Source organism: Myotis myotis, unplaced genomic scaffold, assembly GCF_014108235.1.
Source record: "Myotis myotis isolate mMyoMyo1 unplaced genomic scaffold, mMyoMyo1.p scaffold_m19_p_29, whole genome shotgun sequence".
In the NCBI taxonomy this organism is placed as follows: domain Eukaryota; kingdom Metazoa; phylum Chordata; class Mammalia; order Chiroptera; family Vespertilionidae; genus Myotis; species Myotis myotis.
The window spans coordinates 1,260,253-1,288,063 of record NW_023416334.1 but is presented as its reverse complement, the minus strand read 5'-3'; the positions used below and the strand labels follow the sequence as shown (position 1 = coordinate 1,288,063).

Below are 27,811 nucleotides of genomic sequence, written 5' to 3'. Positions count from 1 at the left end.
TTGGACAAGGAAACCCAGACTCAAAGCGCCTGGTGGTAATATGCCTGAGGGCACAGAGCACCCAGAGAAGCCGAGGGTCAGAGGGCTGGAGCAGCTGCTGCAAAATTGGTTAGCACTTGGCTGAGCTGGGATACAAACTGGGGCCTGCTAAATGCCACGCCTGCCCACTTCCCTTTCCAGCGGGCAGCCAGGTCTGCTCTCCAGAGGCCTGGCCACCCCCCAGAACCAGTGCTGCAGGGAGATGTTCCACATGGGGCCAGCGAAGGGCGCTCTGACCTGTTGTGCTGCCGGTAGCTGTGGAATAGCACTGCCACCATGGCCAATGTCAGGCATCAACAAGACATCCTGAATGCAAACGTGGTGAGATATGCAAATCAGCTCTCCAGAGCCTGCTCCGGCCGCTCGGCACCCGCTCACCCGGAGCTGACTGCGGGGGGCCAGCGGTGGGTACACGTCGGTGGGGGCTTGCTGAACCAGCCCAGGGACCAGCTCTTCCTGCCTGCGGTTGGGTCCCTGGACTACTAGTGCCGTGGCTGGGCAAAGGCTGGTTGACTCTCTGAGGGGTGCATGCTGACCTTTTGCCAGAAATTTCCCCTTCTGCTTTCTCACCCTGTGCCATGGAGTCCTGGGCATCACAGGAGTGCCTCCAGGGAACCTGTGGCACTTGTTTTATATCTGAGGGACGGCTGGGCTGGTAGCTCTGCCTAAAAGCCCAGCATTCAGACAGCTGGTGCCTGGCAGGCCTTCCAGAGGGGGCATGGCTCAGGGCCTGGTTGACCCAGCGCCCTCTTCTCCTCCCTCATTTCCTAGGGCAGGGGTGGGGACCTTTCTTCCACCCGGGGCCCTTTGGGTATCTATGACATCATTCGCGGGCCAGACATAATTAGCAGCTTAAAAAGTAGCCTGCTGTATTTGGTCAGACATTTAATTAACTCACCCCTAATGCCTTGGCAGGGATGATCTCTCAGGCCTTTCATGGCCTAAGGGCCGGACGTTCCCCGCCCCTGTAGAGAGGCAGATGACTTGTGGCGAGGCAGCTGGGCCACTGAGCAGGAATGAGTGCCAGAGTGCCGGAGGAGCCCGGGCTGGGTCGCCTCAGCTGCCTGCCGGGTGCGACGCCATCGAGCCTCTCCGCCTCAGCCGCTGCGTCTGCGAAACTGCAGCCTAAGCGGCTGTGGGGCTGCGAGGGCTGGCAGCTGGCAGCACACTCAGCCAAGCTGCTGGGCACACCTGGAGGCTCCCCCTGTGCCGGGCTCCTGCTACGGGGACACAGCCTGACAGGGTGAAGGAACCCGGCTTCGGGTCAGACAGGCCTGGGTTTGCACCCCAGCAGCTCTGGTCGTGGAGCTTTGGGCAAGTGCCTGGGCCGCTCAGAGCCCCTCCTCATCTATGGATTGGGATTGTAACGGGTCTTTTGCTGTAAGAGTGAAACAAAGCAGTTATACAGGGCTCCCCAGCCAGCTCCTCTCCCTCCAGGCGCCCGCCTGCCCCTCAGCAGTGGGGAGGCTGCCTCCTCGCTCAGCAGACAGACACGGGTCATCAGGACCCTGCGGTCTTAGCAGTGAGGGCCAGAGCTCTCGAGTCAGTGCTGGGCCAGAAGCCCCCACCACTCGCTGTGGCCTCAGTTTGCTCATCTCTACAATGGGCTGCTGTGTGCATTAAAATAGCTCACATGGAGGCTCATGCTTAGCAGGTAGTAAGTGCTCGGTGCAACTAGCAACTGTGATGATTCTTTTGGGTCTGATCGGAGCCCCCATGAGTGGTGGGACCCACAGTTAGCTGTCAGCCGCGTGCAGTGACCACAAGGAACCCAGGGCTACTCCTTCGACCACCCACTCCCAAACCGGAGGCTGGCAGCTGGGGACGGAATACACTGTCCTGGCGCATCCAAGCACATTTCTGGATGTGCCCGGGCTTTTAAAAAGAACAGCTTCAGCCCTGTACAGTGTGGCTTGCTGGTTGGAGCACTGGCTCATGCTGGGAAGGGCTGTGGGTTCGCTTCCGGATTCCTAGTCAAGGGCACGTACCTGAGTTGCAGGTTTGGGCAACCAATCGATGTGTCTCTCTCACGTGGATGTTTCCATGTTTCTCTATCTCTCTCCCCTGCCCTCCCTCCTTTACATGCTCTCTGAAAATCAAATGGAAAAATATCCTTGGGTGAAGATTAACAAAAAAAGAACCATAACAATAAAAAGAACAGCGTTCTTGCTCCCTGCAGACAGAGCTTCTGCTGCCTGTGGGCTTGCAGGGTACTGCCAGGGAGACAAACACCGTGGCGAGGGTGATCTTGGCGGGGTCGCCTTGAACTCGGGCGGTCACACACACGAAGGGGCCTTACCGAGCCAGACCAGCTGTGTGAGGTTCTCCAGGCCCTCGATCCTCTCGATGATGTTATTGTCCAGCTGCAGCTTTCTCAAGTTCTCAAACTGCCAGAGGTTGTCAATGCGGAGGATGTCTGAAACAGGCCGCGGAGACCGCTGGCTCCAGCCTCGGCTTAAGGTTAGAGTCTAGAGCAGTGTCCTGGGGGACTGAGCTGATGCTACGCACACGCAGGCCCCAGCCCCACTCCTGCCTGCAGTCTGTGGGCGCCCTGACTGGGCTGAGCACCAGGAGCTCAGGACACAGGACTCGTGCGGCCTCCAGGGCCAGGCTGAGGGCTGCCCAGGACACCAGAAACTTGGGGCACGAGGCACAGGCCGGGGTCCGCCAGCCTTCCCTCTGCCGCGTGACAGACGGAATCCAGGCTGCAGGGTGGATGCCTCCTTGTGCACCGTGGGTGGGCCAGTCGACTGGTTCAGACATTTTGGAGGGCAATTTGGCCACATTTACTGAAATATTTAATGTCTGTGCCCTTTGACCGTGCAGTTTCTCTACTTGGAATCTGTCTGCAAAGACACACTTGTGTATATGCCCAAAGAAATACCTCTAGGAACATGATGGGCAGAAAGATAGGGGGACCCCAAATACCATATATGGGGGTGTTGTCATACAGTGACAGGCAGGCTCCATGAGTCATAGAAGCGCCCACCCTGTGGTCCCTGAAGGCCCCCTTTACAGTCACAGGCCAACTCGCTGTCTCGCCGGACACACACAAGGCACTGTGGCTTCTATGGCTGCAGCCAGTGGGTCCTGAAAACCCTGAAGTTTGAATAAGTGTATTCTGTGTATGTAAAATTCTAGAGGGCTGACACTGTGTCCCCAGTTCATTCTAGAAGCTACAAATAACTCTACTGCTTACATGCCCCTTTGCTCTATATTTGCTTTTGTAATAACTGCTGAAACTTAGAATATGCTCACTGTAAGATGAAGCGGGGAGAAGGTGCCCTTAATAAGCACACATTTGGGGCAGCAGTTTCAGTTTTCACTCAGGGGGACGATATTCACTGAGGTCCTGGGAGAGACACAGCACCCTCCCCACTGTCCTCTTCCAGCCATGTCTGGGGGGATGCGGGGGGAGGGGCCAGCGTCTCTCTGACCCAGAGTCCTGCCTGTCCTGGGCCCCAGGGCCAGGTAGCACTGGGGTCTGTTCTTTAGCTCTCTGACCAGATTCGGCCACCATCCCTACTTGTGCTTCTGGGGTGGCCCAGGGCCCCAGACGCCAGCACCTCCCATCCCGGTCTGGGTTTCCCAGGCACCTTCTCTGAGCCTGAGCCTTGGGTGCAGCTGACCTGCAGACACCACTCCTCAGGGTGGCTCGCACACTCCTGGGTGCTCGCCGGGCACCTCTGCACGCTGGCTTTCCCCACACATCAGCAGTTCGTGTGGAAAAGCCAAACAACACAACAAAATCAGGATCTATTTGGCAGTTAGCTCTGAACGAGCCGCTAGCAGGACAGGACCACCTCAAACGCCCATTATCTTCAACGTGGACACAGAGCCCTCCTCACTGCCACCACCTCGGTCTCGGCCCATCAGCAGTGCCCCTAGACTCCCTGCTCCGCAGGCCCCGCCGTCTATCCTCCTGCAGCCGTGGGACCCTGTGTAAGCCTAAATCCCTGTCCCTCCTCTGCTCAGGACCCTCCGAGGCTCCCCGCTCCCTCACTATACAAACCACACTCCCTCTCCAGCCCCAGGCCGTGCTTGCTGACCGCCACTCTCTGCCTATCTCCACCCAGGTCTGCGCCCCGGGCTTCTGTGCCGGCTGCTTCCGCTGCAGTCAGCACTTTCCTGCATCTCAGCGTGGCCCCTTCCCTTCCCGCCTTCCAGTCTTTGCTCAACTGTCACCTTCTGGGTGAGGCCTCTCACCAACCGATAAAACACTGCGTCCACCAGGTCCCCTTCCTCCTCTCCTGACTGATTTCTCTCCACAGCACAAGCTGCCTTCAGCGGACACTGTTCTCCCCTCCGTTTTATTCTGTGTGTGTCCCTCACTTGAATGCCAAGCTCCATGAGGACAGGCTGCTGCTTCTTTTTTTTTTTTTTTTTTGACTTTTTTGTTCACAGTTGAATGCCTAGCACCTAGACAAGTGCCTGGCATATAACAGGCACTTGGTAAATTCTGGCGGAAGGAACCCTGGCTGGGAGGGGAAGCATCAGGCAGGGGGCAGTGCAAAAGCTCCCTCTGGTGACAGCCATTCTGCAACCCCTTAGCCTTTCATTACCCAGACCAGGGCCTCACTGCTCTGGGTGGCCAGCCCTGCAGAACTGGGGTCACCCTGGAGGCCTGCGCGCTCTGTGGGCTGGGGTCAGGGCCTTGCCCACTGCTGGGCCCCCAGGGTCTGGCCCAGACCAGCTGAGGCAGGGCCTCAGGGAAGACAAAGAGGGCAAAGGAAATCAAATATATGGTGACAGAAGGAGCAGAGACTGCGGGCCGGGCGCACATGCTAGAGTGTACAAATGCTGATGATAAAGTTGTACACTTGAAATTTATAGTGTTATTAACCAATGCTACTTCAGTCAATTTAATTTTTTTAAAAAAAGAAGAAACCCCCCACCAAAACCAGTCAAAAGAAAGAAGAGAAAAGAAAAAAGAATAGCTTCTTGTTGAGCAGATGGCTCCGCAGGTCGGCTGGGAACCCAGGATAGAGCAGGACTATGAATCTGACCAGTCCCTCCGCTGTGGCCCGCCTGCAGGTGAGAATTGTGAGAATAATCAAGTAATCTTTTCTGTCAAAGAAGGGAGTTTAGGCAACTGCCATTTTGAAACTAAAAAGGTCAACCCCTCCTTTTTTCCTTTAAATTAGCACAAGAATGTGAGCCTAAACTCTGACCAATCAAGAGTGAGGGACAGATGGTGTGTGTCAGGGATAAAACCCTGTGTAGGCTGCACGCCCTCCTGCAGGAGTAAAGATACTGCCTTGCTGTTGGCTCCCAAGTATCGCTTGTGTTCTACCAGGACCCTTGGTTTGGGGGCTCGCCTTCTTTCTAACATGCACAATGCCCGGCTGCAGGCTCTATGCCCATCTCTCCTGCTTCCTCTCACAGCTCTCACTAGCCTTTTTTAATGAACCCAAACTGTGCACGTTGTCTTACCTTGTCCTCCCAACCAGCCCTTGGCCAGAGACTACAATGATCCCATTTCACAGATGGGGACACTGAGGCACTGAGGTTCTACCTGGTCCCCAGCCACATCTTCCCAGTAGGCTACCCGGCCACTCTTGCCCAGCTCCCTGCCATGGCCCTGTGCCACTCCTGTCTTCTGCTCCTCCTCCAAAGCTGTACATCCTCCTCACCCCGCTCCCCACAGCTGTGCTGACTGCTTGGGACCACCCTCCCAGGTTCCTCCGCCCGAGGACACTAAGGCCTCTGCGATTCACTTAGATTTGGAATGGGAGAATTTTATCTTTTTATACGGACTTTGCCTGGAATTCTGGGGCTGGGATGTGGATTGGAGAAAGTCAGGGGGCCCTGCCTGGTGCCCTGCCCGCCCAGGGTACGCACTCTGGAAGTCCAGCTGTAGGGAGACGACGTCCTTAAAGAGGATGCCCTCCTGCTTGGCAAGCTGCCCAGCCTCCTCCTGGGGGCCCTGCTCCCCGACAGCCAGCTTAAGCATGTCGTCGTTCATCACTCTTGGCTCCAGTGAGCTGCACAGCCGGTTCATCTTCCCTAAAAAACATTGCATTTGTGTTCCACAATCTACTTCTCCCTCTGCCTGAGGACAGGGGCTGGCAGGCGTCCTTTGAAAGTGCTGGGGAGCACTGTGGCGGGTAAGGACACACAGACGCTGCCCCCTCCCACTGCTTGGCCCCCTGCACCGGGGAGTTAGGACATTTGCACTAAGGCTGCTCCAGGGCTTCCCAGGGCAACCACGTATGCCCATCCTGCCTGGTGCCCTTCCTTGGCCCCACAACCACCGCTGTGACCCTACCCCGGACAAGTGGATGGTGCCACACTGGTCTCTTACCCTCTGGAGTTCAGCTTCCCGATGGCCGTGGTCACCTTGGGCCTTGGGCTTCTGTGCCCACCCTTGTTCAGGTTTCTTGGTGCCAACCACTGAACATTATCCTCAGCAGCCCCAGCCAGGCACGCTAGCCCGCGGCTGCCTCCTCTGAGCGCCTCAGCCAGCCAGACAGCCATGTCTGTGTCGCCTCCCCCTGCTCCCCCCCATGCGGCCCAGTGTGTAGGAGGGTGCCCACCAAGCTGGCCATTCATGTTCCCCTGAGAAATGTGAGCATGGGCCTCAGGATAAGAGTGCCCACCAAGCTGGCCATTCATGTTCCCCTGAGAAACGTGAGCATGGGCTTCAGGATAAGAGTGCCCACCAAGCTGGCCATTCATGTTCCCCTGAGAAACGTGAGCATGGGCCTCAGGATAAGAGTGCCCACCAGAGCTGGTTGCTTGAGCTGGGGAGAAAGTGGGGCAGATGAACAGAGAGAAGCAGAGATGGAAATCTGGGGGATCCAGGGGAAAATAGACAGAAGGACAGACAGACTGGCACAGACAGAGGCTTCTTCTTGCTGGCTTTCCAGCCCCTAATGTCCTTGATTTCAGGCCCTGTGAGAGTTTCCTACTTCTGGCATCAAATCCTCCTTCACTTAAACTAACCCAGGAGGTTCTGTTGTTAATGGTCCAAAGGAATTGGGTTGAGATACCGCAGGCAAAGTGGGGAGCTGGGGACTCGGTCAGCCACACTGTGAGGATGACCGAGCTGCCATTCCTGGCTGGGCAGAGCCACAGCCCTGGGAAGCCAGCGCATCCGACCTCCTCTCATCACCAGCCCTCTGAGTGAGAACATCCCGAAGACTGTGCCCGCAGGAAGACACACTCTCCGCCAGTCTACTGGAGATCCCCAGATCCCGCCTCCTGAACCTCTGCAAACTCAGTTCTCCCTCCTACTTCCCACCCTGCTTCTCACCTCGCTGCTGACTTCACTTGCTATCTTTGTCTGCACGTGTCCCCAACATCAGGGCCTCCCTGAACCTCCCATCCTCCCTGCTCTGCTAGCCCTCTACACCGGAAGCCCCTGTCCTCTGCCCTTTATCCACTGGGATCTGTTCGGAGAGAGTGCTGGTGGCGATGGTGTGCACCACAAACCCGATGGGCCTGGCAACCCTGCCACTTGGCCTTAGACTGCCACTGCCCATCTGCCCTCCCCGCTCCTTCCCCACCATCCATTGAAGGCAGCTTACGTAAATATGCATCTTCCATTTCTGGATTTTGCATGATCAGATGTCCCATGCTTTTAGCTCTCATGCGGCCTTTCCTTCTCCACCCAGAGAAGGCACAGCCTCACCTGACCCCAACCCCATCCCTCCGACCCTCCCCCATGCCTAGTCTCTACCTGCACCTTCCATCTTCCCGCTCCTCCCATTTGTCAACACTGGCTACATCTCCTGCCCACAAAAGATGTTTCCCGCCCTCTGCCTTTCTCTATATCCCTACTCTTCTGAAACAAATTTTTCTAAAATTTCCCATAACTTGACACCCAGTTGCCTTTGGGGACATTTTAATGTGCTGTATTTGGCAGATATTACCTGTAAGGTGTTTGTACTTTTTCAAAAAAAGGTGCTGTACTTGAGGAAATTATTCTTAATTCTGATTTCAAAACTTCAACTGACTTATCGTCCCTCCCACATCAAGGCCTGGCACCTATGTCAGATCAAGCTGCTTTCGGTCCAGCCCAACCATCGCCATGCGGGGCAGCTGCCTAGCCCACGAGGACAGGATGACAGGATTTAGACCCCGACTGTGCATCCTTTGGCAACTCACCTCACCCGGCTAAGCCTTGAATTTCCCAGCTATACTAGATGAATAATTCCTCCCGCCTACATTTGTTTAAGATCATTTATTTAGTCTACACACATGTAATGAATATCTACATGTTATGATTACGACAGATCTCCTTATCTCTGTTTCAGAATAAATCATATAGTCATACAAATGTTTAATTAGAAACTATGACAAATTTGTAGGTGTCGGGAACTATGATAGCATGCATTAGGGGCACCTGGCCTGGCCAGGGAGGTGGGGCTGAGCTCTGAAGGAGGAGTAGAAAGAAGGAGAGGGAACTGCACAGTGAGGGAAGATGTGGGAAGAGAACATGTTCCACTTTAGCTGAAGTGATACAAGCTTGGAGAGGCCTACAGGAGCTCTGGGAAGCTCCTGGGGCTTAGCAGGGGCAGTGACATGATAAGATTTTAATTTTAAGAAGCTCACTCTGGGGCAGAAGAATCTCTCTTATACATATTGGTCAAAAATATCTGACAAAAGACAACCTCAGCCTGCTGAGACAGGAGTCCCCCTTCTCTTGCAAAGGTACTTCATACTTGGTAGTGTACCAAATCTGCTTTGAATTGAACTGAGAAGTCCTATAAAAAAGATTCTGCCTGGCCAGTGTGCTCAGTGGTTGAGTGTCGACCTATGAACCAGGAGGTCACGGTTTGATTCCCGATCAGGGCACATGCCTGGGTTGTGGGCTCGATCCCAAGTGTGGGGCGTGCAGGAAGCAGCTGGTCAACGGTTCTCTCATCATTGATGTTTCTATCTCTCTCTCCCTCCCCCTTCCTCTCTGAAATAAAAATATATTAAAAAAAAAAAGCTCACTCTGGTTGTACTACTGAGAGTGACAAGAGTCATGAAGTGAGAGATGACCAAGGAGGTGGTGAGATGTGGATGTGAAAGATCTCTAGGAATTTATTTTATATGTAGGACTAGTCATTTGCAGTTTTCAGATAAGAAAATGGAAGCTAGTTAGGTTAAGTCACATGCCCAAGTTTATACATCTAGTATATAGCAGAGCTGGAGAACATGACTCCAGAGGCATTTCTTAATCATGACTCAGCTGTTCCCAGGGCACTGTAGACCATCACTGTCACTGCCCATAATGTTTTCCACAGCTGTTCTGCGTCAGGGTCAAGGCCCAAATAGTCCTCCCTAGACTCCCTAGAGTCTAGAGGGTTTTTATCATAATTTACCACCCAACCTGGGTTCCTGTTGTCTTGCCTGTTGATAGTTTTGTTGGTGAAGACCACAGGTAGGAGGTAGAGAATGCGCCTCAATGGAGTAGCCTCTCAGGAAGAAACAGATCCAGAATTGTCTTAGGAAACAACAATCTGGAATCAACTGGATCTGAAAAATAAACAGTTTACTGAGTGCTTACTCTGTACCAACTGCACAAGTGTTATTTAATTACGTCAGCTCTGGAGGCCATTACAGAAGATTCCTAGTGCCCTAATTTCCCAGATAGGAAAACTAAGACTCATCAGGGGAAGGAAATTGTCTAGTCATACAAGTAGCTACTGACAAGGAACAGACATGGAACTTGGGTATCCATATGCCCAGCCAAAGTTCTTTAAATAGCACCAAGATGAAGAATAAAAATAAGAGAAATCATTTAATGACAGTTATGAAGTGGGATATAAGAGTTGAATTCTTGAAGAAGTTATCAGTGGATTTTCTTTCAGGTTCCTTTCTCTCTAAGAAAGGGATCAGGCCAGAAGCCTAGGGGATCAAACCGCTTAAAAATCTCTTCGGGCTGGCCGGCCCGGGTGGCTCAATGGTTGAGCATCAAACCAACGACCCAGAAGGTCACAGTTGGATTCTGTCAGGGCACATACCTGGGTTGCAGGCTCCATCCCCAGGAGGGGGTGTGCGGGAGGCAACCGATCAATGATTCTCTGTCATCAACGATGTTTCTCTTTCCTTCTCTCTTCCTCTCTGAAATCAATACAAAATATTTTTAAAAAATCTCTTCGGGCCCTGCCCCCTGAGGCAATGCTTCCTTAGTATTCCTTTCTAATCCAGAGGCTTGAAAGCCCAGGACTAGAGTTTTTACAGATGGGAAGGGCCGGGCCAGGTACCTCGGAGAAAGAAGTCAGAGAAAAGAGTTAAGTCGGGCGCTGTTGGCTCTGCCAGTCCTCCCAGAGATTCAGCTCCCGGGTCTCACCTTCTCAAGCGCAGGCTACCCGGCTGGTTCGCGCAGAAGTCGTTCCGCTCAGTTGCTAGGAGAGCCAGAAGACGCCACTCCGTTGCTAAGGGGAAGTTAAGCAGTAAACATCCTGGGTGAAAGTTGGTAAGTCGCGTAAAAACATTTCTGGGTGGGGAAATACTCCTGTCACCAACCAGCTTTAGAGAAAACAAATGTTCCTCCAATCAGCACTTCTCATGGGCGGGGATCTTTCTAGCCTCGTCTCTTTCCTGCTCCTACTTGAGTGATTGACTTTCCTGTTCTCCAATAATGGTAGGGATTCTAGATTGACCAATATATAGATGAATGAAAACACACAGACTCGTTCGGAGGCGGGCCAGGGGAGGTGCCGCTGCGCTAGACCGCGATCCCTGCGACTTCGCTTTCTTCTTCGGCCAATCGGACGCCGGGGGTAGGTGGGTCTTCGTGTGGGGACCAATCGGAGGAATGCCGGGCAGGCGTTGCCCAATAGGAGTGCGGCAGGAGGCGGAGGGAGCCGAGCGTTCCGAGGGTGGGGCGGGGGCAGGTGTCAGTCAGGTCGGGAGCGCGAGGGGGACTGCGGAGACCCCGGCGGCTGACAGGGCGCCGGCCGCTGCCGTGCTGTCCGCCCAAGATGGAGTTCCTGCTGGGGAACCCGTTCAGCACCCCGGTGGGGCAGTGCCTCGGTAAGACCGCGCGGAGGACGGGCGTCCGGGTGGGCGGCGGCGGCGGGGACCGCGGCCTCTGCGGGTCACTGGTGCCACCCCGCGGGCGAGCCGGGCATCCTTGTCATCGGGCCTCTGAGGACCCGCTGGCTGGGCCTGCTCACCAAGCCAGCGCCATTCTGCCAGGCGGCGCCGGAGGCCCCCCTTGGACGTGGAGGTCCTCTGCGCGTCCCTACCCGTCGGGGCCCAGCCCTTCCTGGTACCTTAGAGGTGGTGCCGGCGGCTGGGGGCTCCTGGGAGAGGCCACTGCGTGCGCCCCCACCGGGCTCGCCGCCGCCGTCAGGACCCGCTTCCCCACACCCTCTCCCTTCGCCCCTGTCCCTCCTCTCCAGCCCCAGTCCCCCTCCCCCGGGCACCCTCCCGAGACTGTGGCCTGCTCCAGGCTTGCTGATGAGACTGCCACTCAGCCAGCTGCCCGAGGGCCGGGGGGTGAGGTGCGGGGAGGGGGGACGGGGTTCCCGGAGGGTGGTTCCCCGGGCAGGAGGAGGCGGCGGGCCCTCTGCCTCGGGAAAGGAGGGAGGCCGTGCGTTTAATGGTTAGAGCCCTGGACGCTCCCTGTGACCTTGTGCAAGTCACTGCCCTTTCTGCTTTGACGTTTGCCCTGTCTGTCAGGTGAGGTGCGTGGAGGGGAGATGGAGGTGCTTTCAAATCCTAACGCTTTGATCCCCCGTGGTCGTCTCTGCGCGATGACTGCTGCGCCCTGCAATGGGACACTTGCCGGAGCGGCGATCTTCGGGTGCCGTGTGCAGAGGGGTGCTCGGCCGGCCTGCTCGGCCTGGAGAGGCCGCCGGCGCCACGGGGGAGGGGCGCCCTTGGGCCCGTCGTCCTGGTAAGGAGGGCCCAGGGCCGGCGAAGGAAAACCGGCCACCGGCTGGGGCTCCTCACGACAAAGCAAGTTGGCCTTTTCACCGAGGCAGGAGCGATGCCAGGTGCCCGGTCAGGAGTGCGGATGAGCTGCCTTTAAAGCTGGGCTCCGCCTGTTGGCGGACGGTGGTCAAGGGTCTTTCCCTTGGGAATCCCTAGGCCTGGCTGGCTCAGGCCGCTGTGCTCACTCATTTCTCGCTCTAATGGAGGACGTCCAGCCTACTTTTCAGCCTTTAGGGAGGCCTCTCCCGTTGGCTGACTGGCATTTGGGAACCTTTCTTGTCTTTGTGTTGTAACATCTTGGGTAAGGGGTGAGGGTCCCTGGGTGTTGGAAAGTCTTTTCTCACCTTTACACACTATGTGTCCCTAGAGTCTCACCCTCGTCGCCCCTCTTCCCTTCCCCGGGTGCTCTGTCACTGCAGCCATGTTCCAGACACGTTTTCTCCGTTGGGTGTTGAACTCCAGCCAGTTACTGGAGGGAGCCAGTAAGCTTGGGGGAGGGCATGTCCTTTCTTTTCTATTTCCTTTACAATAGGAAGCTGTACACCTGTGAAATGCCAAGGCCGCTGAGAGGTAGAAATTAAAGGGGATTTAAAATATGCAGATATAAGGGATGTAGGGATACAGATCCAATGGAAAGGACATGGTGCTGTGTCAGGAGGACGGGGCTTTTGAATTTTGCCTTGTCCATTTGTTGGCTGTGGGGCCCCAGAAAATTGTGTAACCCTTCTGAGCCTTAGTGTGCTGAGAGAGAGAGGGAGGGAGAGAGAGAGATTTGTACTCACAGAGCCCCGAGGTTTAAGTGAACTGATGGCTGTAAAACAGTTTAGTGCCTGGAACATAGTAGAGGTTCAATAAATTGTAGCTGTCACTGTTAATAACAGAGTAATACAGTTTGGTTGAGAGGCTATGTGGGACAGCTGGCCCCATCACTTAAAAAAACATACCTGACCGCAGAGTGAAGCCTCCTGCTTGCTAGTCCGTCACCTGGCAATACCTATGGAATCTCACAGTTCAGTTCTGTTCTAATGTATATTCTGTGCTGTGGTGACAGAGTGAAAAAGTGATTTTCAGGACATTTAGTATTGTTAGTATTCTTTTAAAAGTATGCCCCAGGGGGTTGGGAGGGAGGGGAATGTGGAAATAAAACAACAAAGCTAATGATTGAAGCAGCAGCTATGGGGTACACAAAGCAGTTCTCCAGCCATTATGTGCTCCTCACAGCTACTTTGTGAGGATGCTGTTGTCTTTCCACATCAGAGAGGGGACTCTGAGTCTCAGAGGAGTGAAGGGACTGACTGGCTGGCAAGAGGGGGAGCTGGGGTTTCGCAGCTGCCTGGCCCTCGGGAGTTTATGGTATGGGGAGGGAGGACAGAGGTGCATGGAACAGTGATGACTGAGAGAAGGCCACTCCGTGGCTAAGCGCTCAGTCGTGTAGTGGGCTTGTCGGTGCTGTTAGGAGTCCAAAAGAATTCAGAAGAGCCAGGGTGATGGGACTGGTTTCCTTGGGTCTGAGGGCTGTTCATGAGAATGGGTGAGGATTCCAGAGGCAAAGAAGAGGATACCCTGTGCCTGGAGACAGGTAAATTGGGGGTGGGGAAGGTGTGGGCACATCTGTGAGCACCAGTCTGAGTGGAACAGAGGTGGCTGTGGGGAGTAGAGGCAAGTAGGGTTTGGGCCAGTGTGAAGCCCCATTCTGGGTGGGTGACACCAAAGACTACATTCTTTAGCTAACTTCCACTTTTAGTCTCTCTGCACTCATTTTCCCCACTTTTAAAGACTACCTCTCAACCGCTCCATGGGGCTCACACCTAAGTTCATCAGTCCAGTTCAGTAGGCTTCTTGAGTGCCTGTTGGGTGCCAGGCTCTGGGATAGAAATATTAAAAAGCTGCTCTTAGGGACCCTTCAGTAGCGGTAATATGCGCGAAAGGTGTTCTGGAGCTGCAAAGCATTAGGCTCATAGTAGCAGAGTCAGCAGAGTAATTATTACTCTGTCTCATGCCTGGCCTCACGCGGACATTCTAACCTGGTGCTGTTTGGTTGAGCACAGAGTCTGCCCATCTCGAGCAGCAGCCAAGCCCACAGTTTGACATGCACAGCCTGCATTTCTTGCATCCAACCTGCTCTTCATTCTGGAAGGTGGTTCCCGAGTAGGATGTGCGCTTCAGAGAGAGCCAGCAGTGGTGTAAGAGACGAAGTATGGAGAAAGGAAGATTACTTACTTTTATGTCCACCTTTTCTCTTCTGAAACAAGCTTCAAAGTGTGACTGTCTTAATCCCAGCCCTCCACGACCAACCACTGGGAGTTGGATGTGATAGGTCGGGGGTTCCCTAAGCCAGGTCCAGTGCTCTGCAAGTGTTGGCAGTTTTTCTTGTGGCTGGAAAACGTTTTTAGATAATCTTTTCCCAAGACTTGGATTCATTTGCATGAAAAGAAGAGTGATTCTGACCAGAATATTGGGGGTGGGAGAAGGACCATCTGTTGTCTCCATAGTTCTGCTTTGATGAGCCTGTAAGGAGATACTCTGCTGCAGGGTTATGTTTGTAAATTGGGTGGGTGGACAGAACCCGCTTCCTAGTGCCCCTCGAACGCTAGGCGTTTGATGCTAGCGTGGCTGTTTGTATCAAGAATGACTAGTTCTTGCTCAGGTTGCTATGACCTTTGGCAGTGTGCAGAAATCTTTTACTGCAGTAATTTTTTTTTAGTCTTTACAACCCTATGAGAGACACAGGAAGAAAACTGAAAGGAACTTATAATTATTAAGCACCTACTATATGCAAACTCCGCTCATGGGATCTCATTTAATCTTCACAACATTTAATTGTTTGAGTGCTATTGTCCCTGTATTGCTTATAAGGAAGTTGTGAGGTTAATGACTTGTGCAAGGTCAATGACAGGTAAACCCAGAATCCACTCCTGATCTAGTGCTCATCCTGTGATTCCATGTTGCTTTCGGCTCTACAGATCCCGGATTCAGGCTCATCAGAATCACCTGGAAGCCTTGTTCAAACAGTTGCTGGGGCCTAGCATTCTAACAAGTTCCCAGGTGCTGCTGCTGGTCCAGGCAGCACACTTAGAGAATATTGCTCTGCGTGAAAAGTTCTACTTTTTTAATATCTTTTTTTATCCTTCCTTAAACATTAAATGTGGATCTTATGGAAGACTAGAGGCTCAGTGCACAAAATTCGTGCGCGGGTAGGGTCCTTAGCGGCTGCCGGCTGCCAGCCAGAGCGCCTCCCTTCCCCTGGCTGCCGGCCACCCCTGCTGGCTGGGGGGGCCTCCTTTCCCCCGGCCTCCTGCCACTGCCGCCCCCTGTTCAAACTCCCGGTCCTGGGGACAATTTGCATATTAGGCTTTTATTATATAGGAGGGTAAGTATGACCATTTAGAATTCATTCATTCATTCATTCATTCAGTGGCCTAATAGTGACTGTCTGTAGGTAGCAAACTAAGCATTTGCCGGATGTTCAGAGTAGTAAGGGAGCTAATATAGGTACCTAAGTCAGATAAGAAAGAAAATAGTGGCACAAGATTGGACAGATAAATGAAGTAAGTAGTGATAATAATAAAGGCTTTTGCTTTTTTAAAAAGTTCAGTATTGTATTAATATGTGCCAGAGACTGAGGTAGGCACTTTATATATCTGCAGTCCTTTAAACTTCACAGTAATACTATGAGTAAGGCACTGTTACTATTTCCATTTGCAGATGGGGACACTGCAGCAACGAGGCCACACAGCTCGCAGTGAGGGAGCTGCAGTGGAACCCAGCATTCTGCTCCAGAGCTGGTGTTCTGTTACCTATGGGAGGGGGAGGGAGCGCTCAGGAAGGGGGAAGGAGGAACTCTGAAGGACTCAGAGGTGGTGCTGCGCAGGGCTTTGACAGATGGGTAGGATTTGAGTCTACGACAGCAGCTTGATTGAAGGCTGGGTCCTAGGGGTAGGTGGGGGTTGGAATTGGTTCTATTTGCTTAGCAAGGGGGGTGCTGTGGAAGATGAGACTGGAAAGGTAGGAAAAACCTGATTGTGGAGGGCTTCAAATGGTGGGCAAGTACGAATAGTTTGGGCTCTTACATTGGTGGTACTGGGGGGCCGTGAAACATTTCTAGGGAGGGGAGCGGATGAATGTCATTACAGAGGCAGGGAGGTTGCTCCTTGACAGTCACCAAAAGGTCATTCTTTCTTACTATCAGAGCCCTCATCTGCGCAGAACGGGGCCTGCCAGGAAGTCAGTATGGGCAGTACCAGTCCCTCTGAGGCCTGGAGCCTTCCTGTGAGCCCCCTCAGAGATGAGGAGGTACAGCAGCGATGCATCAGAGATGACTGGTTGATGGACATCAGGGCGAGGTCTGGCATTCTGAGAGCTGGACAGCTTATGAAGCACCAGACACCGAAAGCCGCGTGCTGAGGTACCTGCTCCTCGCCTGCCCTGCTTTCCATGTGCAAGAGCAGGAGCTGAGACACCAGGCTTCACTGAAGGGCGCCAGGGCGGAGAGCGGGCACTTGGGGATATTAACGGTCTCGTAGAATTGTGCTTTTTAAAAAACAACGTGTACCCAGGCAGCAAACTTGAAAAATGTACAAAAATGCAATGGAGAAAAACAATCATGATGTGCTTTTTTAATACACTCACTGAGATTCTTCTCATTGCATATACTAAGCAGAATACTTATGTATTTCATTTTTCATTTTCTCATACTTTGGAGATACAGCATTGTATAAGCATTTTTAGCACATTTCTACAGGGTGTCCCCCCAAAAGTATACACACTTTCACAGCTGATAGCTCAATTTTGAAAATGAAATGTATTTTAATAAACATTGACTTTATAATTATTCAAAGTGTGTATACATTTTTTTGGACACTCTATATATATTCTACCTGTGTGGTTTATTTTTTGAGGGAGGTGGGGGACGAGAAGGGGAGATATAAGGTGAAGAATGGGGTATAAATACATCAATTAAGGAATGTTGCTCTTGACTTAGATTTTTTAGGCTAACCCAAAGGTCTGAAAAGATATAAATAACAGGCTGGCTGTTTTGCTGATGCAGCTTGTTGTGGTTAGAAGAGAGGCCTTTTGAGAACCAGAGTCTGAGAGTTGGAGTCTGTTTTGTGTCCCTGCAGCCCTCCTGCCCTGGAGGGAGTCTTCGCTCCTCCCGGCAGCCTGGTGTCTGCCCATTGCCGCCTCCTGAGTCCACGTTCTTAGACCCCCCTGTTATGGTGCTGAATTTCTTCTCTGAACTCGCAGTGCTTGTTCCGTATCATTCCTTTGGCTTCCCTCTCACTTATAAAATAGAATATTATAACAACAAAGAAAAAAATAAAATGGAATATTTCTTACCCTCCAGGTTTTTGTACAAATCAAATGAGAGAATGTGTGTCAAGTCCTTAACACAGTGTCCTGCCCGGAACTAACATGCTCAGACTTGCGGATTCCTTTTTCCTGCCGTGTCCTGGTGACATTTATCTGGTGTGTTCAGGTTAAGGCTGGAGGCTCCGCAGGGCAGGATTGGTGCTTTCTACTTCCTTGTGACCCTCCCGGTGGTAGAGTGCACTCTGCACAGTTCATTCCAAAGGCTCCTTTCTATCACTCTTTTTCTTTAGCATCTTCCAAAGCTAAAAATATTAGCCATTATTTACTGATCCTTCACCATGTGTCACACACCCTGTAAGTGCTTTACACACATTATTTTATTAAAGTTTTTTTCTCTGAAAACTCCATTAAGTCAGTGGTATTATCTCCATTTTACAGATGAAGGAGTGGAGGCTTAGAGGAGTAGAGGACTTGCCCAAGGTGACTCATGTAGGCTGAGCCATGTTCCACACCGAGGGAGTCTCGTTCCAGAACTTCTCTTCATATTGCCTTTTAGATGGCAACCATTTAGACAAGAAGGGACCTTACCTGACTCCACCTGGGAATTCCCTGAAGATAGCATAGTTCCATCAATGGAGTCTAGAGCAGTGTAGATGCCCACTGCTCTCCCTTTGTTCTCTTCCAATTTGGCACTTTTTATTTTGGATTTGAGTCAGTTCTGCCTCTGTGTGTGACTGCCTTTTGTGAGCCCATAACTGTTTTAATGCTCAGTTTCCTGATCTGTAAACAGGCATGAGGTGTGTGTGTGCAAGAATGCTTGTTTTGTCACATCTTATAAGGTCCTTAAGATGATCAGTGATCTCACTGATGTAAAAGCAAAATATGTTACTATGTTAGTCTTTCCACCACATCATTTAGACTAAATGTTTCATGAGGGCATCTGATTTTTAAAAATATATATTTTTATTGATTTCAGAGAGGAAGGGAGAGGGAGAGAGAGATAGAAACATCATTTAATGATGAGAGAGAATCATCGATCGGCTGCCTCCTGCACGCCCACCATTGGGGATCGAGCCTGCAACCCAGCATGTGCCCTTGACCGGAATCGAACCTGGGACCTTTCAGTCCTCAGGCCTAGCCACTGAGCGAAACCGGCTAGGGCACACCTGTTTGTATTTACTTATTTACTTTTAAATAATTGTGGTAAAATGTACATAACACAAAATTTTCCATTCTGATCATTTTTAAGTTCCGTGACATTGACTGCATTCACATTATTATGTGACCATTACCAGAACTTTTCTCATCTTGTAAAACTGAAACTCTGTAGCCATTAAACAGCAGCTCCTTTTTCCCCAACCCCAGCTCCTGGCAACCACCGTTCTATTTTCCGTCTATGAATTTACTACTCTAAGTGCCTCATATAGTATTTGTCCTTTTGTCGCTGGCTTATTTTACTTGGCATAATGTCTACAAGAATCACCCATGTTGGTGTTTGTGTCAGAATTTCCTGTTTAAGCCGGAATCGTATTCCATTGTATGGATATACCACATTTTGTTTATTGATTCATTCATCTTTGGACACTTGCGTTGCTTCTGCCTTTTGGCTAGTGTAAATAATGCTGCTATGAACATGGTGTGCAAATATGTTTGTGACCCAGAAGTGGAATTACTGGATCATATGGTAATTCTATTAATAATATTTGGGGAAGAACTGCCATACTATTTTCCACATCACTGTACTATTCTACCTTCCCACCAGCAGTGCGTGCATAGGGTCCCACTTTCTCCACATCCTCTCCATTTCCCTAATCATTAGTGATATTGAGTATCTTTTCATGTGCTTATTGGCCATTTGTACTTCTTTGGAGAAATGTCTGTTCAAGTCCTTTGTACGTTTTTTTCCTTTTTTTTGTTTTTTCTTTTTTGTTTTGTTTTGTTGCTTTCTTGCCCATTTTTAAATCAGGCTGTTTTTATTGTTGTTGAGTTTTAGGAGTTCTCTCTATATTTTGGATATTAATCCCTTATTGGAGCCGAAACCGGTTTGGCTCAGTGGATAGAGCGTCGGCCTGCGGACTGAAAGGTCCCAGGTTCGATTCCGGTCAAGGGCATGTACCTGGGTTGTGGGCACATCCCCAGTAGGAGATGTGCAGGAGGCAGCTGATCGATGTTTCTCTCTCATCGATGTTTCTAACTCTCTATCTCTCTCCCTTCCTCTCTGTAAAAAAAAACCAATAAAATATATTTAAAAAAAAAAATCCCTTATTGGATACTATAGGCCTGATGCACGAATTTGTGCACGGGTGGGGTCCCTCTGGGTGGCCTGCGGGGATCGGGCTGAAACCCACATTCCAACGCTGCCTGCAGCTCCTACCTGCCGTCCCGCTCATCCTGGCCCCACTGTGCCTGCTGCGGGCTTGCGCCCAATTAGTCCCAATCGGGAGAGGCTCGCTCTGCACAGCAGTGCTTGCCAGCCATGAGCCCTGCGTCTGGCACCCTCCCAAGGGGATTGGCCTGCAGGATCGGGCTGAAATCGGCAAGGGGTCCCGGATGGCCAGAGGGTGCAGGCCAGGCTGAGGGACCCCACTGATGCATGATTGGGGAAGAACCACGGGAGGGCTCCAGGGCATGTCTGGCCCATCTCATTCAGTCCCAATCAGCCCGACCCCAGCAGCAAGCTAACCTACTGGTCGGAGAATCTGCCCTCTGGTGGTCGGTGCACGTCATAGCAAGTGGTTGAGCAGCCTTGGCATATCATTAGCATATTACGCTTTGATTGGTTGTTTGGTTGTTTTGCCGTTTGGTCTATTTGCATATTACCCTTTTATTATATAGGACTAGAGGCCTGGTGCACAAAAACTTGTGCACTCGGGGTGGTCCCTCAGCCCGGCCTGTGCCCTCTCGCAGTCTGGGACCCCTCGGAGGATGTCCACTTGCTGGCTTAGGCTCACTCCCTGGGGGATCGGGCCCAAGCTGGCAGTCAGACATCCCTCTGGCAGCCTGGCAGCCCTCGGGGGATGTCCACTCGCCAGCAGGGAGCAGGCCTAAGCTGCAGTCGGACATCCTTAGCGCTGCTGAGGAGGCGGGGGAGGCTCCCATCACCACCGCTGTACTGGCAGCCATCCGCCTGAGCAGAGCTCCTGGTGGGAGTGCACTGACCACCAGGGGGAAGCTCCTGCATTGAGCATCTGCCCCCTGGTGGTCAGTGTGTGTCATAGTGACCAGTCATTCCCAGTTGTTCTGCTTTTAGGGTCAGTTTGCATATTACCCTTTTATTATATATGTTAGAAGCCTGGTGCATGGGTGGGGGCCGGCTGGTTTGCCCTGAAGGGTGTCCCAGATCAGGGTGGGGGTCCCTGCTGGGGTGCCTCGCCAGCCTGGGTGAGGGGCTGATGGCTGTTTTCAGGCTGGCCACACCCCCTTTAGGGGTGCCTGGCCAGTCTGGGTGAGGGGCTGAGGGCCGTTTTCAGTCTGGCCAAGCCCCCCCAGCCATGGAAGCTCCCAGCCTCTTCTTTTTTCTTTTTCTTTTTTTTAAATTCTGGGATTTATTTACCTTCTATAATTGAAACTTTGTAGCCTTGAGAGGAGCTCAGAGCTGGCCAGGGCAGGCAGGAGGGAAGCTTGGCTTTCTCCATCGCCAGGGGCAAACCACTCCTGCTCGCTCCAGCTCCGTGGCCACGGTTGGCTGAAAGCAGGTATCTGGGGTTTATTTACCTTCTATAATTGAAACTTTGTTGCTTTGAGTGGAGTTCAGAGCCGGGCCACAGCAGGCGGGAAGCTTGGCTTCTTCCATCATTGGGGCAACCAAGCCTTCTGCTTGCTCCAGCTCCGTGGCTGCCAGTCGCCATCTTGGTTGGGTTAATTTGCACATAATCACTCTGATTGGCTGGTGGGCTTGGCTTAAGGCATAGCAAAGGTATGGTCAATTTGCATGTTTGTCTTTTATTAGCGTAGATGTGATTTGCAAATATTTTCTCCCATTCTGTGTGTTGCCTTTTTACACTGTTGATTGGGTCCTCTGATGTTTTTAATTTGATGAAGTCCAGTTTGCCTAGTTTCCTGTACCTTTAATATTATGCCCTTATTTTTCAGTGGAGTCTAATATATGAATAATGATGCTAATAGTACTAGTCAGCATTACTCCCCACCAAGTACTAGGTTAAGTATCTTACATGCATCATTTCCTGTAGCTCCCATAACAGCTCTGTGGGGCAGGTACTATCACTCAAATTTATAGAGTAGGAAACTGAAGCTTAAAAGTTTAGCATGTACCTTCCCCAAGTTCTGAGGATAATAAGCAGAGTAGGGACTTAAATTCCAGAGCTAGTACTCTTAACCACTAAACTGGATAGCTCAGTAATTATTTGTAGAATTGAGCAGATGAATATTTGAATGAACTTTGTGGCTAAAAATCTGGTAATAGTTGTCTCAAATTCAGATCTGCCTTAGTATTAAAAATTATTCTCCCAGCCCAGCTGGTGTGGTTCAGTGGTTGAGCGTCAACCTGTAAACCAAGAAGTCACTGGTTCTATTCCCAGTCAGGGCACATGCCTGGGTTGTGGGCTTGATCCCTAATAGGGGGCGTGCAAGAGGCAATTGATTGATGATGCTTCTCTTTCCCTCTCCCTTTTTCTCTCTAAAAAAATCAATAAAAACATATTTAAAAAAATATTCACCCAGTGACAGTCTTCCTAGTGTAATTCAGGGTACAGGAGTCCTCATCATCTCAGCAAGTTTTCCGAGAGTTTGGTTAATGGCTTTGATTTTCAACAACTCCTTGAAGCTCTTCTTGGTAATGGAAGACTATGTCTTTTAATTTTTCTTTGGATTTGCTTTGGAACTATAGTGTTGGAGGGAGAAAAAAAAGGGCATTTAAACATATACTAAGTTGTCTGGCTGACCACCTTGCTTTTAAGACATTACCTACCAGCTACAAAGCACAAGCCTTGTAGTCTGGGAGGCATGTCAAAAATTCCGTTTGCGGTTTTGGTTTAAAATGGAGTGTAATAGAGAGAGACTGATTCTTTCATCTCAGAGAATCGGGCTGCAAGTCTTTGAGAGCTGGGGACAAGGACAGGGCCTGTCATTGGACACTGTTGAGTTTCTTGGCACTCCTTAAAGGAGAAAGCACACAAAGTCCTGGCATGTCATTAGTCAAAATAGGCCTGAGAAATGATGTTGCTTGGTGTTTGAAAGCGGAATTTGCTAGTGGCTTCCAGAGAGCGAGAGTCCCTCATATTAACTCTGGTGGAAATTTAAAAACTGGCAATTCAAAGAATCACCAAATTCTAGTTGAAAGGGCCTGACCAGCATTTTGTTCAACCCCCTCATTTTACAGGTGAGAAAACTGAGGCCCAGAGAGGGTACAGGAGTGTGCTGTTTTTACCCTAACAAGACTTCTGACACCAAATGTGTGGGTTTTTTCTGACACCAACTAGGTGTCCTATAATTCAGTTCTTACCTAACCATCTGGAGTTATCCCAGACCCCTACAGGTTTAGGGCTCAGACCCACAGACTGCCCCCACTTCAGACACCAGTGGAAAGTCCCCAGTTGCCACCTGTACTTCTGACCAACGGGCTATAAATTGGGGGTTCCCATGACCTCCTCCTCAGGAAAAGTTTTTACTTACATTTACTGGTTTCTATAAAGGATACAAATCAGGAACAGCTACGTAGAAGAGATGCCTAGGGCAGGTTCTGAGGGGAAGGGCGCAGAGTTTCCATGCCTCTCGGTGCTATTCTCCCAGCGCCTCCATGTGCTCGCCCACTGGGAAGTTCTCAGAACCCCATTAGGTAGGTGTGATTAAGTCATTGGCCAGTGGTGACTAGCTCAATCTCCAGCCCCTCTCTCCACCTGGAGGTTGGAAGTGGGGGTGGGCTGAAAGTCCCCAAACCTGCAATGCCTGTTCTTTCTGGCAACCACCTCTCCTCCAGAAGCTATCTGCCCCCCACCCCTCCAGGTATTGCGTTAACATGCAAAGACTCTCAGCACTGTGGAGATTCCAAGGGTTTTTGGAGCTGTGTGCCAGAATTCAAGGACAAAATCAAGTATTCATTCACTCATTCAAAAAGTGTTTATTTGAGTCAAGCTGGCAACATATGCTGGGGAGCATGATCTCACTGCCCCCTGTACTTCTTACCATGTCACAGTAGGCGACTCGCCAAGGCCCCACAGTGAGTCAGTGGTAAACTAGGGAAGAACTCAGCTTATGACTCCCACCTCTTTCTACTTTCCTCCGGGCCCTTGCCAGTAATTTGGATACAGTATTTGTATACAGACAGGGAGACTAAGCAAAGTAGTAGTAAGTCTGCCATTCATGACTCAGGCTCATGAAAGTAAATACTTTTTTTTTTTTGTCTGAAAGTTAATCTCCTGTTTTAGACCTGGCTTGGTGGAGGTGATTATTTAGCTCCAGGTTTGAGGATTGAAATGAAATTCATTCACAAAATAATCTTTGATCTTCTGTTTTATCTGCTTTTTCTGGCACTGACCCAGGATAGGGAAATTAATCCCAGGCTAGGACTTGGGAGGTCTGGGATTGGTCACCGCTCTGCTGCTAATTTGCTCTATGACTTTGGGTAGGTCACCTTCTACCTGTTTACTCATTTCAAGAACATGGATTGAACAGATTCATGGGTCTCCAGATTCATTTCCACACTTAAGCTCAAGTCCTGGATCCAAGTGGCTTTTACTTTTTCTCAAGGCCTTTAGCTTCCACAGGAGATAATCTTTCTTTTGCATCCAGTTTGTGTATGTGTGTATATATGTATATGTTATATACGTATACATATACATATATACACACATATATGTATTCATATAGACTAATATTTTTCATTGAGGTATAATTTACTTTTGAATTATAATTAATGACATGTTTAATCTTAATTGTTACAGCTTTGACAAATGCATCCACAATTGTAACCTACACCCCTATCAAGGTATAGATTTTCACTATCACCCCAGAAAGTTCCCTCATGCCCTCTCCCAATCAGTCTTGCAGAGGGAACCACTGACTAACTCTCCAGCGGTTAGTTTCACCTGTCCTAGAAATTCTCAGTAGAGTCATGCATGTGTTCCTTTGTGTTGAGTCCCTCTAGTGCTTTGAAGAGTTTTCTGCTTTCTTCCTCTAATCCTGAGAAATCATGTACATTATTTTTGCCACCTGCCATCTTGAAAGGTCATGTGATTGGGCCCTGCTGGTTCCCCGAGCTGCTGTGCTGAGAGGTGAGGCCTCTGCCAGGGCCCCCACACTGTCTGCTGAGTATGATGGACAGTACAGTTTGATTTCCAGAGACTAGGAAATCAAGGTTGGGCTTGTTTCTATAATGATTGGTGTCACAGTCTTCTCACTTGTCAACTGGGTAAATTGAATCCACCAGCAGATGAAAGAGAACTCTGACACCAAAAATGTCACATGAAATGGCACATTTCTGGTAAGGTGCCCATGAGATACACTCATTTCAATTTCATAAATACTTTTGAACATAAAGGCAGATTGCTCCAGGGAGCAACAGCAAAAGGATGAGAGGTCTGAAAGGGGCTGAGCAGGGCGGTGGAGGAGCCAGACTGGGCACCGAGGTTTTGTGGCCTCTCTTGGCTGTGGAGCTTAGTGTCAGTGGGAGGGGTTTGCTTGCTTTTCTTCATAATGTCTTTAACCTTTGTTTCCTCTTCTGGGTTTTCACCTCCTCTAACTTAGTTTACCCCTAGTCTTGCCTGGGCTATTGCAGGTGCCATTCAATTGGTCTCTTTCCTTCCATTCTCCTTCCTTTTCTACACTGTGCCACTCAATATTTCAGACAAACATTCCAGAACTCTCCATCTCCTTCAAACAAGTTATGTCACCTGGTTTTTAAGGCCTCACTGGCTGGGCTTTTTCCTGTCTACTCTAAGAGAGCTCTGCACGCTCTTCCATTTCCCGTCTGTCCTTTAACAGAGCTCTGCACACACTTCCATTTCCTGTCTACCCTAACAGAGCTCTGCACACACTCTTCCATTTCCTGTCTACCCTAACAGAGCTCTGCACACACTTCCATTTCCTGTCTATCCTTTAAAGAGCTCTGCACACACTTCCATTTCCTGTCTATCCTTTTAAAGAACTCTGCACACACTTCCATTTCCTTCTACCCTAAAAGAGCTCTGCACACACTTCCATTTCCTGTCTATCCTTTAAAGAGCTCTGCACACACTTCCATTTCCTGTCTGTCCTTTAAAGAGCTCTGCACACACTTCCATTTCCTGTCTATCCTTTAAAGAGCTCTGCACACACTTCCATTTCCTGTCTATCCTTTTAAAGAGCTCTGCACACACTCTTCCATTTCCTGTCTGTCCTCTTAAAGAGCTCTCACACACTCTTCCATTTCCTGTCTATCCTTTAAAGAGCTCTGCACACACTTCCATTTCCTGTCTATCCTTTAAAGAGCTCTGCACACACTTCCATTTCCTGTCTATCCTTTAAAGAGCTCTGCACACACTTCCATTTCCTGTCTATCCTTTTAAAGAACTCTGCACACACTTCCATTTCCTGTCTATCCTTTAAAGAACTCTGCACACACTCTTCCATTTCCTGTCTGTCCTCTTAAAGAGCTCTGCACACACTCTTCCATTTCCTGTCTATCCTTTTAAAGAGCTCTGCACACACTCTTCCATTTCCTGTCTATCCTTTTAAAGAGCTCTGCACACACTCTTCCATTTCCTGTCTGTCCTCTTAAAGAGCTCTGCACACGCTCTTCCATTTCCTGTCTATCCTTTAAAGAGCTCTGCACACGCTCTTCCATTTCCTGTCTATCCTCTTAAAGAACTCTGCACACTCTTCCATTTCCTGTCTATCCTTTTAAAGAACTCTGCACACACTTCCATTTCCTGTCTATCCTTTTAAAGAACTCTGCACACACTCTTCCATTTCCTGTCTATCCTCTTAAAGAACTCTGCACACTCTTCCATTTCCTGTCTATCCTTTTAAAGAACTCTGCACACGCTCTTCCATTTCCTGTCTATCCTCTTAAAGAACTCTGCACACTCTTCCATTTCCTGTCTATCCTTTTAAAGAACTCTGCACACACTTCCATTTCCTGTCTATCCTTTTAAAGAACTCTGCACACACTCTTCCATTTCCTGTCTGTCCTCTTAAAGAGCTCTGCACACGCTCTTCCATTTCCTGTCTATCCTTTTAAAGAGCTCTGCACACACTCTTCCATTTCCTGTCTGTCCTCTTAAAGAGCTCTGCACACGCTCTTCCATTTCCTGTCTATCCTTTAAAGAGCTCTGCACACGCTCTTCCATTTCCTGTCTATCCTCTTAAAGAACTCTGCACACTCTTCCATTTCCTGTCTATCCTTTTAAAGAACTCTGCACACACTTCCATTTCCTGTCTATCCTTTTAAAGAACTCTGCACACACTCTTCCATTTCCTGTCTGTCCTCTTAAAGAGCTCTGCACACGCTCTTCCATTTCCTGTCTATCCTTTTAAAGAGCTCTGCACACTCTTCCATTTCCTGTCTGTCCTCTTAAAGAGCTCTGCACACGCTCTTCCATTTCCTGTCTATCCTTTAAAGAGCTCTGCACACGCTCTTCCATTTCCTGTCTATCCTTTTAAAGAACTCTGCACACTCTTCCATTTCCTGTCTATCCTTTTAAAGAGCTCTGCACACACTCTTCCATTTCCTGTCTGTCCTCTTAAAGAGCTCTCACACACTCTTCCATTTCCTGTCTGTCCTCTTAAAGAGCTCTCACACACTTCCATTTCCTGTCTACCCTAACAGAGCTCTGCACACGCTCTTCCATTTCCTGTCTATCCTTTAAAGAGCTCTGCACACACACTTCCATTTCCTGTCTATCCTTTAAAGAGCTCTGCACACACTCTTCCATTTCCTGTCTATCCTTTAAAGAGCTCTCACACACTCTTCCATTTCCTGTCTATCCTCTTAAAGAGCTCTCACACACTCTTCCATTTCCTGTCTATCCTCTTAAAGAGCTCTCACACACTTCCATTTCCTGTCTACCCTAACAGAGCTCTGCACACGCTCTTCCATTTCCTGTCTATCCTTTTAAAGAACTCTGCACACACACTTCCATTTCCTGTCTATCCTTTAAAGAGCTCTGCACACACACTTCCATTTCCTGTCTATCCTTTAAAGAGCTCTCACACACTCTTCCATTTCCTGTCTATCCTCTTAAAGAGCTCTCACACACTCTTCCATTTCCTGTCTATCCTCTTAAAGAGCTCTCACACACTTCCATTTCCTGTCTACCCTAACAGAGCTCTGCACACGCTCTTCCATTTCCTGTCTATCCTCTTAAAGAACTCTGCACACTCTTCCATTTCCTGTCTATCCTTTTAAAGAACTCTGCACACACACTTCCATTTCCTGTCTGTCCTCTTAAAGAGCTCTCACACACTCTTCCATTTCCTGTCTATCCTTTAAAGAGCTCTGCACACACACTTCCATTTCCTGTCTATCCTTTTAAAGAACTCTGCACACACACTTCCATTTCCTGTCTATCCTTTAAAGAGCTCTGCACACACACTTCCATTTTCTGTCTATCCTTTTAAAGAGCTCTGCACACACTTCCATTTCCTGTCT

General features: G+C 50.0%; 2 protein-coding genes across 16 annotated transcripts in view; one reads left to right on the top strand and one right to left on the bottom strand.

Annotated features, from left to right (window-relative positions):
* The window catches only part of DRC3 (dynein regulatory complex subunit 3), a 58,526-nt gene extending 47,815 nt beyond the window's left edge, over nt 1-10,711 (bottom strand). The window contains exons 1-5 of one of the 5 annotated variants that reach the window (XR_004965621.1): nt 10,325-10,711; nt 9,996-10,095; nt 9,362-9,507; nt 5,881-6,045; nt 4,873-5,067 (exon numbers count right to left, since the gene is read on the bottom strand). Coding sequence is in view for 1 of the 5 variants with exons in the window: in XM_036296307.1 (XP_036152200.1) it covers nt 2,339-2,455; nt 5,881-6,040 (277 nt within the window). In the remaining 4 variants the exon portion in view is untranslated. Of the gene's footprint in view, nt 1-2,338; nt 2,456-4,872; nt 5,068-5,880; nt 6,046-9,361; nt 9,508-9,995; nt 10,096-10,238 lie in introns of those variants that run through there. The other 4 variants (XM_036296307.1, XR_004965622.1, XR_004965620.1 and 1 more) reach the window with 4 other exon arrangements.
* Nucleotides 10,712-10,831: 120 nt separating this feature from the next.
* TOM1L2 (target of myb1 like 2 membrane trafficking protein) overlaps nt 10,832-27,811 on the top strand; it is a 145,519-nt gene continuing 128,539 nt past the window's right edge. For all 11 annotated transcript variants that reach the window (XM_036296294.1, XM_036296292.1, XM_036296291.1 and 8 more), the window contains exon 1: nt 10,832-11,010. In XM_036296294.1, coding sequence (XP_036152187.1) covers nt 10,959-11,010 — 52 coding nt within the window. In that variant the 5' untranslated portion in view covers nt 10,832-10,958. The remainder of the gene's footprint in view (nt 11,011-27,811) is intronic.